The sequence below is a fragment of the Dermacentor albipictus genome, chromosome 10 (assembly GCF_038994185.2).
Source record: "Dermacentor albipictus isolate Rhodes 1998 colony chromosome 10, USDA_Dalb.pri_finalv2, whole genome shotgun sequence".
NCBI lineage: Eukaryota > Metazoa > Arthropoda > Arachnida > Ixodida > Ixodidae > Dermacentor > Dermacentor albipictus.
The window spans coordinates 94,775,678-94,788,061 of NC_091830.1; the positions used below are offsets into that span (position 1 = coordinate 94,775,678).

Consider the following 12,384-nt stretch of genomic DNA (forward strand, 5'->3'; position numbering starts at 1 on the left):
GTGATTATTCGACTTGACAAACGTGCCGTTCAGACACAAATATCGCGTTACAGAACACTTGCTCATATAGCTGCGCTCGTGTGGCAGTACCAAGAAAACGTAGGTGTGACTTCTCACTAATGTTCTTAAACGTAGCGCAACCGATACTGGATAAATTGCGACACCAAGTACACACGGGCTCATGATACAAACTATCAATGAAGTCATAGTGAAATATTTAGCGCGCACAATTGACAAGGACACAGTGAAAGGGGGACACACCTTGTCCTGTGTCCATGTCAACTATGCGCGCTAAATATTTCACCAGCAATTCGTGCCATCTCTCATAACTTTCAGTTCTGCTGATATCAATGAAGTCTTGATTTGCTGGATCTAAAGCTACACATACCTTCACTAAATGGATGCGTAATAGAATAGGTCCCGCAAGCCAACAAACAACAATATCGAAATGTATAGGGGGCCTTGCTCGTGAATAACATCCATTGTCCTGCGCGAACATTCCTACAATATTTCTCAACATGAGATGGACGATTTTCTGATACATGTGTTTCCATAGATGGTTGTGCTCTGCCTAAATGATTCGCTTGGCCAATTCGCTCACGCTTTTACCCAGAAGCACACTATCTTTGGAGAGGGGTCGGCAGTCACATGTTTTGCAGTGAAGTGAACGAATACCATGCAAGTGCTCCTTTTTCAAGTGAAGCATGTATGCTTATACTGACGGAAACATTTCGGTGACGCTGTCTTGCTCTCGCAAAAAAAATTTAACCCAGAGGAGAACAGCTACGGGAAAGGGCGGTTTGATGAGTTCACAGCTGCACCGGCGCTGGAGCGCGAGTCATTACCAAGGACTCCATATCATAAGAAGCAAAGATACCGTGGAAAATGCAGGGGAAAATATTTGTACTTGCTAATTGAAATTAGGTACAATACTAATCATACTAATAGTGAAATCAGGTACAAGTAATTTCCCTTGAGTTCTTGGCGTCTTTGTTTGGGGGCTCCTTATATGTTGAATAAAAATCGGGCACTCGGTTAACCCCCTTCTCGTAGCAAGGATTTTGGTCGCGTACGCGTGCTCAAGCTACGCGCGCAACCAATCGGAGCCATTTCGCTTCCGTCGGGGAGTGAAAGGGCAGGAAAGCATTGCGCGAGGGCTACGCCGGCTTAGTTTGGAAAGGAGATGGGTCGGTCACGTGCTTTGTGTTCCCTCGAGTAACTGGCAGCCTTCGACGAGTGGTAGCGAGTACTTAGAACCACCCGTTAGAGTCGCCCGAGCGCAGTAAAACTGACAGCATCAAAGAGAAATTGACTGTCAGCCTGGTCTGCTCTTCACTCCAAGACTTGTTAATTTATTTTGGCTTGAAAACGCAACAGTAATATTACTACGTTCTGCAATTATATTTCGATGAACTTGATGAATGTATGGGTTGAATGAACTCTGTATTCGGGCACCCGGACGTGTATCATTTGTGGTGCATTCTCTTTAGCACTCGTTCCGCTACCTATTCAGTGATATGGTTCGGACAACCAGTGTAACAGACGTGTGGTATGTTTACGGAAACAATGTTCACTAGATGCTTGCACGATTTTTAAAGCCTAACTGAAGCACATCTTTAGAGTGTCAGTCTTGCCAAGTTTACGCTCAAATAAAAGAAATCAGCTGCTCAAGAGTGCAAGGCTAATACAACCAACAAGTTTGATGGCCAGTCGAAAAGCCTCATGTATAAACTCGCATGTCCCCACCACTTGGCACTTGAAAAGTGTTTTACCGCCGACCCCTGCTTTATTGTATAAGATATAACACACACATAGGATATCGTCCAAAGCTAAATATTGTAGCGTGGATTGCCAAAGCATTTGATGTCGATAGACAGGCCTTTATTCGGGAAGTATTACTGTTAGTTCTTTCCCATTATTGAAACCAAGATCATAACGCTAACATATTTTGGCACTGTCCGAAACTCTGAGTACCAAGATTTCAGCATCTACCTCCTTCTCGCATTATTGCTGTTCTTTTCGTAGGTAGACGTAAATGACTACAAAAAATGGACAAATCCAAATTAGGGAGGCGGTACGCATTGATTGCCAAATAATGTACTCCTTGGCACTTCTTTTTTTATATTTGACTAATGCTCGTATGGTCGACATAGCAAAATAATTCACTTGCGAATCAGAGGTACGTACTATTTATATCAAAATTTTGCATGCCTTCATTACCTTTTTGCGTCGGCGTAAACCGCCATCAAATTGTAGAGAATATAAGTCAAATTGTAGAGAATATAAGAGAATATGGTCACCACCATCATGGTGTGCGCTAGACGCGAGATTAAGCATTTCAAAAATTTTGCTTGCGGTTTGACCCTCAGTCATTATCGATATCTCGAAGAAATTATTTCTAGTGGCTGCCTGGTGTTGGATGCATGCGGGAAAACTATGCATCCATAGCGTAGTAGCTGATGTTTCACGAAAGAGCATTTAAATGTGATCGGATCTTAAGAAGAGATAAGTATTTAGGAAAATGTTTGCAGAAACTTTGCAAGTAACATAATTTACCCATGCTCAACAGCACTAAAGGTATCTAATACTAGTAGCTCCATAAGGCTCTTTTTTTGTAACGAAAAGTAAAAAAATACTACGCAACAAATTCTCGCAATCCATAATCTCACAATTCAAGAAGTGTTCGCAAGTGGCAGTAACACGTTTTGAACACATAAAAAAGGTTTACTTAAGCCAGTTGGCTCAGTCGACTCGAAAACTGACACAGAAACCTGCAGTAAGATCTTGAGTGCATATATTATATTGACAGAAAGCTTAAATGTATCTTAAAAAATAAGGATGTAATTAATGCGTTTCGTTAGGATAGCTGAATGTACCAAAGAAAGCATTGAACATTGGGAAAGCACAACCTGCCATTAACAAAATTTTATAACGTAAGACTAAAGCCCAGCATGAAAACAGTTTGACTTTAATAGCAAACGTGGATAGAAAAATCGATCGAATATTGCTGAAAAGACGAGCGCAACCATGAAACGACAACACGGGGCACTATCTTGTATCTCCTTACTTGGGAGGCTTGGATGTTTCTTTGTTTACCTGTATTGCGTTTTTGCGCAAGTCATCTAGGTTCTGGAATCATGTCAAAGGTGGCGCTCACACACCGGTCTGCTGAATTTTGTACATGAACTGCATGAAATGACGCGTTAGGAGAGATCGTGCTCTTTCATTGGCACTTCACACGTCAAGAATAGGCAACGCAGTCTAACACTATACAAAACAAGGTGAGGCCACCCCTGCGACATTTGTGTCATATGATAAAATTTAATCTCACCGATTTTTTAAAAACTTGGAGCTGAGGTGTACATGAAATCTACTTAAGCCTGCACATAGGTTATGGGGCCATGATTGCTCAAATTGAGAAGGCCGTCCAACACCTGAAGAACTAAAGTGAAACATTCACCTTTTTAATTATTGGAGCAAGAGGGTATGTTTGTGTTACAAACTAAGGGGCAGTTTTATTTACGTAAAATCATTCTTATTGGAGTCGTTCTTCTATGCGCGTGTTCAGAGATATCCGAGAGCAAATTTTCTTTTCTGTATTCATCACTCATGCAAGACGGCTACGATCGCGCTTCTAACTTCGCCGCATAGCTTATTGTCGAACTTTCATTCTCATGTTAATTTCAGGAAATCAGTAAAGGTAAATCTTATCACCCTGTGTGTCCTGTTTAACAGGAGTTTTATCTACAGCTTGATAACGGCATACTGTCCACGACACACTAGGAACAAAGAACCAGTATAGGTGATTTTTATTGCAGCATTATTAGGGGTTGGATGTCTTGCTTAGCTATACCCGCACATTTCAAGCAGAAAAAGCTATCTGCAGATTTCAGTGCTCATCCGTGTTCTTCAATTTCTTCAATATCTTCTTTATTTCTTTTATTTGCGCATACTTCAGCCTCAGCGAGATTATTGAAGGAATGGGATGAACGACAAACATACGAGGTTTATAAACAAGCTTGCGTGAATAATTGTCTCAGTGATAGTGAACGGATGTTGCCGGGTAATGAATTCCAAACTTCAATTGTTGGCGGAAAAAAGTGTGTTTAAAGGAATCAGTGCGGGCAAAAATATGTTCTGAATTTTAGAGCATGGGGACTTGTGCATGAGGGTTTAAAAGAAGTCTTTTGTCCACAGAGGACAGGCGAATAGGATTGATTTACGCGTGAAGGAATTTAGGAATTCAAGTTTGTGATGCTCAGTAAGAGGAGTGAGAGCAAGTGGGGAAGAGAGCTACACGGCTAAAATTCCTTGTCATATATCCTGCAAACAAAATGCGTTGCCTTTTTTTGCACTGATTCTTGTTTTTTTACGTCAGTGTTTGTATTGGTTCCGTATAACTCAAGCATATTCGAGGATGGGGCAAATGAGGTCTTTATATGCAAGAAGTTTAGCTCCTTGGGGAGCAAGACGGCAGTGTACGATTTATGTAACCTTGTCTTTTAAAGGCCTTGTTACAGGGGACGTTAATGTGTTTCGACCATGAGATATCGTGTGTTAGTAGGCTACCTAAATATTTGAATTCAAAGACCCTACTTAAAGTAATATTGTTAAAGGAATAGGCAAGGAAGGAGACGAGCGGCGTGTAAAGGACGTTGAGAGAGCTTTGGAAAGGTTGATATTCATTTGCCATGCTCTGGACCTGTTGCAGAAGTCAGCAAAAGAACTGTTAAGGACAACCAGATGAGATTATCTACATCAAACGCAATCACCAGTAAAAAAAGCATATTTTACCTGTGGTTTGTAGGGGCAGACCATTAATAAAAATCAGCAATAAAAGACGTCCCAGTACTGCATCTTGGGGAACACCTGTTGAAGCAGGCATCAACGGTGAGTTAATAGAGTTGAAACATACATATTGCGAACGCTGGGAAAGAAACTCCGATATTGAGCCAACCAAAGATGCATTTTTTTAATATAGCGAACAACCTGTGCATAACTTTAGGGATTAAAATCGCAGCAATATTTTTTCCAGCAGGATGACCATAATGAGACTGGCAGACGCACTGTAGGCTGCGGCTGTCCTGGATTAAATGTCATGATTTGGGCAGATCATTCTAAGAGAACATTTTTGATTACCCGCTAGCATTCATAAACGTTCTTTGTGTTTTTACGTGACTATTCGAAATAACACTTTCCAGATGTGAAATAGATTGATACCGTTGTTATTCGCAGATCATCTTGCCGAATGGGAAACGTTCACAAGGGCACTGCTGACAGTTCACGTTTGTATTGAGACCTTGGTCGTGAGAATCTCGGCAGTCTCCCGGTCACCAGGACACTTCTACCAGCGCTTCAATTTGCGATGGGGAACCGCAGTGATAGACGTTGAAGTGTCTGCATTTCCCGACCCGTCCATAGACTTTGTCTTACCGTATTTGCGCAGGCTATGCCGACTAAGAATGGCTGAACAGGCTGGTACATGCTTTCAAAACATCGTTCTGGTAAATCGTGACGCCCGACGACAGGAGATGCTCCGTGAATTGCTCCAGACGGATGCTCGTCTCGGATTGGACATTAACAACAGGTAGGTTTTTGTCTCTTCCTTTCTGTTCAGGAAAGTAGGGCCCCAAATATCCACGCTTTCGACAACAGATTACGTGCGGAATATTTAACGGAGAAACGCTTACTGCGAATTGTTGTAAGTTTCGCATGCATTTGCCAACTCCGACAGTACACGACCTACTGTGCAATCTTTATGGCTTTTTTTTTAATTGGCAGAGAGAGACGCACACCTGATGACCGAGAAGGCAATCCAAAAAGTTGGGTTCGATACTTTGCACGAAGGAAAGGGAAAACATTTATATACATAGGAACTAAGAAAAATTAATGCAATGGTAAAAACCCTAGAAAAGAGGATTACAAGAATGATACGACGACCGACAAAAAACGAGTGCACAATCTATAGTTGGCGCCAAACATTGAAGCGGGACATGTTACCATGAAAGCATATCTCACGGGACTGCAGACCTCAGGACCTGAACTAGCGCTTTCGTCTTCATTGCGCACGTTCATTGTTACCACTGTATTTTCATCTGATAGTAGCCGTCTGTGATGTATCCCTAACATGGTACACATCACTGGTTTCAGTGTACTATAACGTGAACAAATACACCAATGTACTATACTACCTTAACTGTTCCAAGTATGCCGCAGGTAGAACTATGAGCCCATGCTAATATGAATGAGTTTGACTTGGTGAAAATGCCTTATCAATCTACGGTCGGTGCAAGTTTCTTTGCACAATTTTAGTGCAGGTTGCAGCCTCATTTTCAAGTCAGGAGCCAGGAAGCATGTGCGACTCTTTGTGGAAATTATTGACATACATCAAACAACGAAGTGTAGCTGCTGCGCCACCTCGTGCAAGTGGAATCGAAGCAGATCTTCCACTGCCATAGGGAAACATGGCAGAATAGTTAGCGCAATGATTTTCAGTCACCATAGTGTACCGGTTGCCATTCAAAAAATTATGCGCTGTCCTTGAACAGCTGCTTGATGGTGTAAATGTAGCATATCTGGCGCTTGATTCAGAACACGGTGTATTGAGATTTATATTAAATGAAAGCATGCCTCCAAATCCCAAGAAATAGTGCAGGATTGAGGTTTTTTTTTTAAATAGCATTTTCGTGCGGAAGGACAAGGATCACTTACTTTACCAAATTATTAGAGAGCTATACAAAGTGAGCATAGTAGTTTTTATCGGCTGAGCAAACTCATAAACACTTCCTTGCTAACTGGAAAGCATGGTGTGACGCTCGCACAGGCAGCCACAAACAGATTTCACTCAATGAGCGCGGACAATCGCTGTCGAAAAGGTAGCGTGAGAAACAGCGGCAGCTGCAGCGAGCGAAGATGCCACCATCCACTGCTCACCCTCGCATTGTTTCACTTGCAACAAAAGCATACAGCCCAGAGCAACCTTGTTATCCCACTTGGCCTTCATACTGTACATCACGGCGGCCACGAAGATGGAAGTGCGCTTAGGATGTCCATAAAATTTCTATTTCAAAATGAAACTCGAGTGCCAAGCGAAGCGCCGAACGCTGTTCTCGCGTAGAATTTGCCAGACAAGCTGTTTGAGTTTGTATTTAAACGAGCTTTTCTGGCATGTGAACAGCTAGTGTCGAGCACACAGATTTGAGAGAACCGTTTGTATCAACAAGTAGGGGGGCGTAGTGCCCCCCCCCCCCCAGCACGTGTAAAAATTGTTGGGTAACTTCACCTAACACTCTTGACGCCACCACAGCTTAGCTTTTTAATTCAGGAAGAGTGAGGTGTACCTTGGGTTGTTGTATACATCAAAGTTTGACGGCGGTTTTCTAACATGCGCAAAAACTATTTAAACAGAGCCGGGGTGCAGCGTAAAGATGATTGCGTGCGTTGTAGACGTCCTCGTTGTAGGTAGGCAAGCCAGATGGTGCCAGGGAAAATCAGTTCAGTATGTTATGTGTTTCCTGAGCATACGAAATGAAATATCTGTCGTGATCAGTTGAACACGCATGAAGGCTTCGGTAGCCGCTATAGATGTATGCATATAAAGTTCAAGATAGGTCGGGAATGCTTGAGGTTGGAGGCTTTGAAGTGTTGCGAATGTTACTTGCGCAGGAGTTTCCGTCATCAAGTGTGCTATACCGCAGGAAGCTCCTGAAAATTGTGGTACAGTAGCCACATGGATTGCAATAAAGAATCGCATGATTTCTCCGGATTAAGTGCGGTTCAACTCAACAGCTTCAAGAAGGCCTTGATGTGCTGAACAACTACGCTCGGAAAGCAGGATTGGACATTTCCGCCCAAAAATCAAGCCATGTTGTGGTGGCCAACAAGAAAGGACGCACAAGAATCACGCAGCACCCCTTTACATTTAGACTCGGCGCAGTGACAATCCCTGAGGCTTCTGAGGTCCGCATACTGGGTCTCGATATTCACCAATCCGGCAGTGGTGTACACTGGCTCCGTAAAACCAGACAGAGTTCGACAAAAACACTTCACCTTATTCGTCGCATTGCAGCAAAAGCAGCTGGAGCTCGTACTGACGTACCTCGGCGGTTGGTGCGTGCAGTCTTGTAGCCACGAATTTTATATCAAGCACAGTTTCAACGGCTGACTTTGGCACAGCTGGCACAGTTGGAGACGATTAATCGCGATGCTATGCGCACAATCACAGCACTGCCCCGCATCACACCGATACCAACCTTACAGGAACATGCCCAGCTCAACACAATTGCAGAGCTAATCTTGCAACGTGAAAAAGCACGTGAAATAAAAAAGCAACTTATTCCGGGTGTCGCTGCGTTGAATGCTCATTTTCATCGCGGCTCTCGGATTGACAATCAGCCCTATCCATGCCTCCCTGGGAATTCACCAGCATTACAACTAATAAGCCAACGAAGTTACGACGCAGCGGTACAACAGGTACTATTGACGAACACAATATCGTCGATGCACCATGCGTTAACACCTGCAAAGTCTATACGGATGCTGCCATTCTCCCAGACGGCGGAAGGGCATCATTCCTGAGTACTACGCATAATTTCATCAGCGGCCACCAGCGCTATTTGTCTACGGAAACCAGCGCTCTAGTAATGGAACTTCAAGCCATCCACGACGCTGTGCAAGATGCGACATCTAAGCTCCCTACCATCAAGCAACTAGATATATTCACGGATTCTTTAGCGGCTATTCAGGAACTCAAGAAGGTTGATAAGGCGATGGAAATCTGCGAGAGAATACACACTATGAATAGTAAGACAACTACTTGCGTCAAGGTACACTGGATTCAAGGCCATTCAGCGAACCCTTACAACATTGCTGCTGACCAGCAGGCACACTGCCCTCCTAATCCTGATCCTGCACCTATTCCCCTCCAACCCCAACCCCGTAACTCGCTGCGAGCCCGTAAAAATGTTCTCCGGCAGGACACACGCGCTCTTATCCCACCGTGTGTCTGCTCCCTCCCCCTTCACCTTACTAGGGCGGAGGAAGTTGTGCTTAGGAGGCCTCGGGCCGGGGTGGCCCTTACACCGGCTGTTGTCTCAAGGTGGAACTGGTCGCATTTACCACTGGGTGCTACGTGTCCATACTGCTCCGTTCCTGCGGTGGAATCAGATGCATACCACCTAATATGGACATGTAGGGGTTTACAACCGGAACGCTCGCGTCTCCTACTGCAAGCCGGCCTCCGCTACAGTGTGACAACCAGCTATGACCGCTGGATACATGACAACAGATTTCACAAAACACTGCTTCAATTCATACACAACACAGGCCTCACAGCACACATATAATACACATATACGCTCCAAGAATTATGCCTTAAAGGCAAGCCTTCATCGCAATAAAAAAAAAAGTGCGGTTCGCTGACAATTCATGCAAGCCTCTTTTTAACATATGATTCGTAGGGGCCAAATATAGGTCCCTATTGACGACGATCCCCCGAAATTGATTGTTCTTTTATTTTGGATTGTTAGCTTTACTATACGAAAAGCTTACCATACCATCTGGTTTTTGCATGAAGGCAACCACAGAGCACTTTTCTGGTCAAAGCAGTATGCATTGTTCTAGTAGTTAAATGGAAACCCTCGTACCGGCCTTTCGCACTTTCACCCAAATATATTGGTGTGTTACACCGAAAAGTCATCGTTAGTAGCCTCATTATACTACGTAGCCCTGTTTCTCAAGACCGACGCCCATAGATCTGTTCGAAAGCATTTGAATGCGTAGGGCTTAACACCCCACCCGGTGGAGCATCAAAAGTGCGACAGAAAAAAAACAATATGGGAATTTTCGCTAGTGGTGCAAGGCTGGGTCACAACGAAAACTAGTTCCGGCTTTTGCTAAGTATTGATAAGCTTTCCTAAGTTTTGGGAGTTTATACATAGCTCATGTAGGTTCATACTAAGTGTTGCTAGGTTTTCCTGTGCTTTGCGAGGTACTGGATGGCTTGGCTGCGCTCATACCAAGCGTTACTAGGTTTGCTAAGTCTTACGGTGTGATGAATGGCTTAATTATGCTCATATTAAGTTTCGCCTCGAGTTGCTATGTGTCGCGCAGTGTTTGCGAGGTCATGCACGGCCACGCCAGTAAGCCACACAAGCCTCAGGAACTCACATATATACAAACCCCTCAACGTCCATGACGATTTATTATCTGCAGTGATTCAGTACCAGCGGTCACATTCTTCGATCCTGTCTTCGTACTCAACGTCCGACAGTATTCATGGTTGCCGATATGGATGGTGGCGTCACAGAAGGCTTCGGGAAGCAGTTGCAAGGCAGAGCCCTTCTGTCGAAAGCTCCGCACCGAGCTAACCTTGGAGAGATTCACATCGAACAAGAACCGGTCACAGATGCAGCAGCTGTGTCCAAAGTATACGCTGAGGAATACGCGCTGGAAGCGGCCGTTCGCACCTTCCATGTATTTGCGGGCTTGGCGTTGGAAATTCTCGGCGATGCGCGGGCCCCCAACCAATTCCCGGCGGCGCCGAGCATTTAGCCGGCAGGGTTCGCAGTTTCTGGCGCGAAACACAGGACCCTCGGCTCGGCCACTCTAAACCCAGAAATTTGCGCTGGCCTTTCGCACCCCCAGGTTTCGGTGGTCGTGAGCCTGGAAGTTTTCGAGTAGTCGCGGGCTGGGATGGCTTTCTCACTGACGTCGACAATTCAGGCACCGTCTCGCGTTCCCCGGACTGAAACTCACTATCCTCAACTCGGCATCGCCTCTTCTCAGCCGTGGTTTCGGCGGGGTGTTCCGGCTCAGATTAGCGGTGACGCATCACTATTCTTTGGACGGTACGCTGCTCTTCGTTGTAAGCCGCTTCTTCGGGAGTCCGGTGTTTCTTCACTCTTCCCATAGCAGCAGCACGTACGCACGGAGTAGAGGAGGCGAGAGGTGTACCTCCGCGACCGCTGTTCCGAGCTTCCAGTCGCCTGTGACCATACGACTCCACCTTACGTGCATGGGGCACGAGGAGTTTACGTAGCTCGACGCTCTCGCACGTGGTTGCTAGGCAGCGCGAGGCAGTGCACTGCTGAGCTGACGTTTCTGGTAACGCTCCACGGAAGAACAAAAGCTTAAGCAGCTGCGCTGTTAAAATGTTCAATTTGAGGCACCGCAATAAACTTTCAAACATGTATGTTCACATTGAACTGTAAATGTGACCACCAATTCCTACAGTTTCGAATGCGTGATTCACGTTATCATGATTATCTCATGATTCGCGTTACCGCATGCTCAGAGAGGTCTAGAAATAGCAGCGCAGGTGATCGTTTAAGGAGTATCCGGCGTTGCACCTACGTCACGAGATGCATCACAATCTGTCTTGATCGACCACGTTTGAAGACAGCCGTAGCTCATGGAGATACCTTGTTGCTCTTGCGACACTGTTGGAGGCGCTTCACTGCCCTCCTCTTCATCACTTTACCAATGTAGCTACCAAATACAGCAGTTCGGTACAATGTGGAACCCAATGAAGACATGGCACGTGTTAAATGTAGAACAAGCTGATTTTACTTCGATTTTAAGGGACTGACTCTTCCTTTCATGTTTACCTTTAAAATTTGAGAATGCTATCTCGAGAATTTGGGCCCAGAATACCAATCGTAAAATGTGTAACTCCATCAAGTCCTAGACATGACCAGCATTGGTACTCAAATAGTGAAACCTCCAAGTCTCTCATAAATACGAGAATATTTATTTGCACATGTCACGAACAAAGTGTAGCGACTCAAAAAAGGGCAGCAGAGCAGAATTCTGGCCCTCGTAACCTTGCCCAGAAATCTTCATCAGCGTTGATTTAGCGACATCGCTGATGTGAAGCAAATGTGCTGAAACGGTAACACTCCACTGCTGAGGCTTCCGAGATCTTGTACCCTGATCGAGACTTGTGAAAGCTGCTTAGGGAGGTGCGAGAATTCCCATCATAATTTCCGGTAACTGGCCTGGAATATGTCAAGAAGCCACTGAATCGTCTTCTGAGTGCGTTTAGCTTCCCTAAGATCTAGGATCGATTTGGTACGCCGGTATTTGCATTCTCTTTTTCGTCGGCAGGCTCGAAGTCGCTGTAATTGCTCATCGCACTCTGCATGTTAAGGGAATAGCTGAAATTTCCTCAATTCTTGAATAGTTGGTCTGATCTTATTATCCAAGTGCCAAGCTAGATGATTTCTACAGGCTTCCTCCATACGTGTTTTAAATGCAGGTCAGTCGATTGGGCGACGAGGTTTAAGTAAACTTCGTCACACCTTTGATCTTCAGATAAGTAGTGATGTAGTCATGGTAATCACCATGCGTCACGAATGCTTATAGTGGGTGGTAGGGTAGACAGGT

At 44.7% G+C, this 12,384-nt stretch overlaps 1 protein-coding gene across 6 annotated transcripts in view; it reads left to right on the forward strand.

Annotated features, from left to right (window-relative positions):
• Window positions 1-12,384, forward strand: part of LOC135909546 (uncharacterized) — a 53,861-nt gene that overhangs the window by 38,550 nt on the left and 2,927 nt on the right. For 5 of the 6 annotated variants that reach the window (XR_011509035.1, XM_070527333.1, XM_070527330.1 and 2 more), the window contains one exon: window positions 5,236-5,587. Coding sequence is in view for 4 of the 6 variants with exons in the window: in XM_070527333.1 (XP_070383434.1) it covers window positions 5,236-5,587 (352 nt within the window). In the remaining 2 variants the exon portion in view is untranslated. The remainder of the gene's footprint in view (window positions 1-5,235; window positions 5,588-12,384) is intronic. The other variant, XR_011509034.1, reaches the window with a different exon arrangement.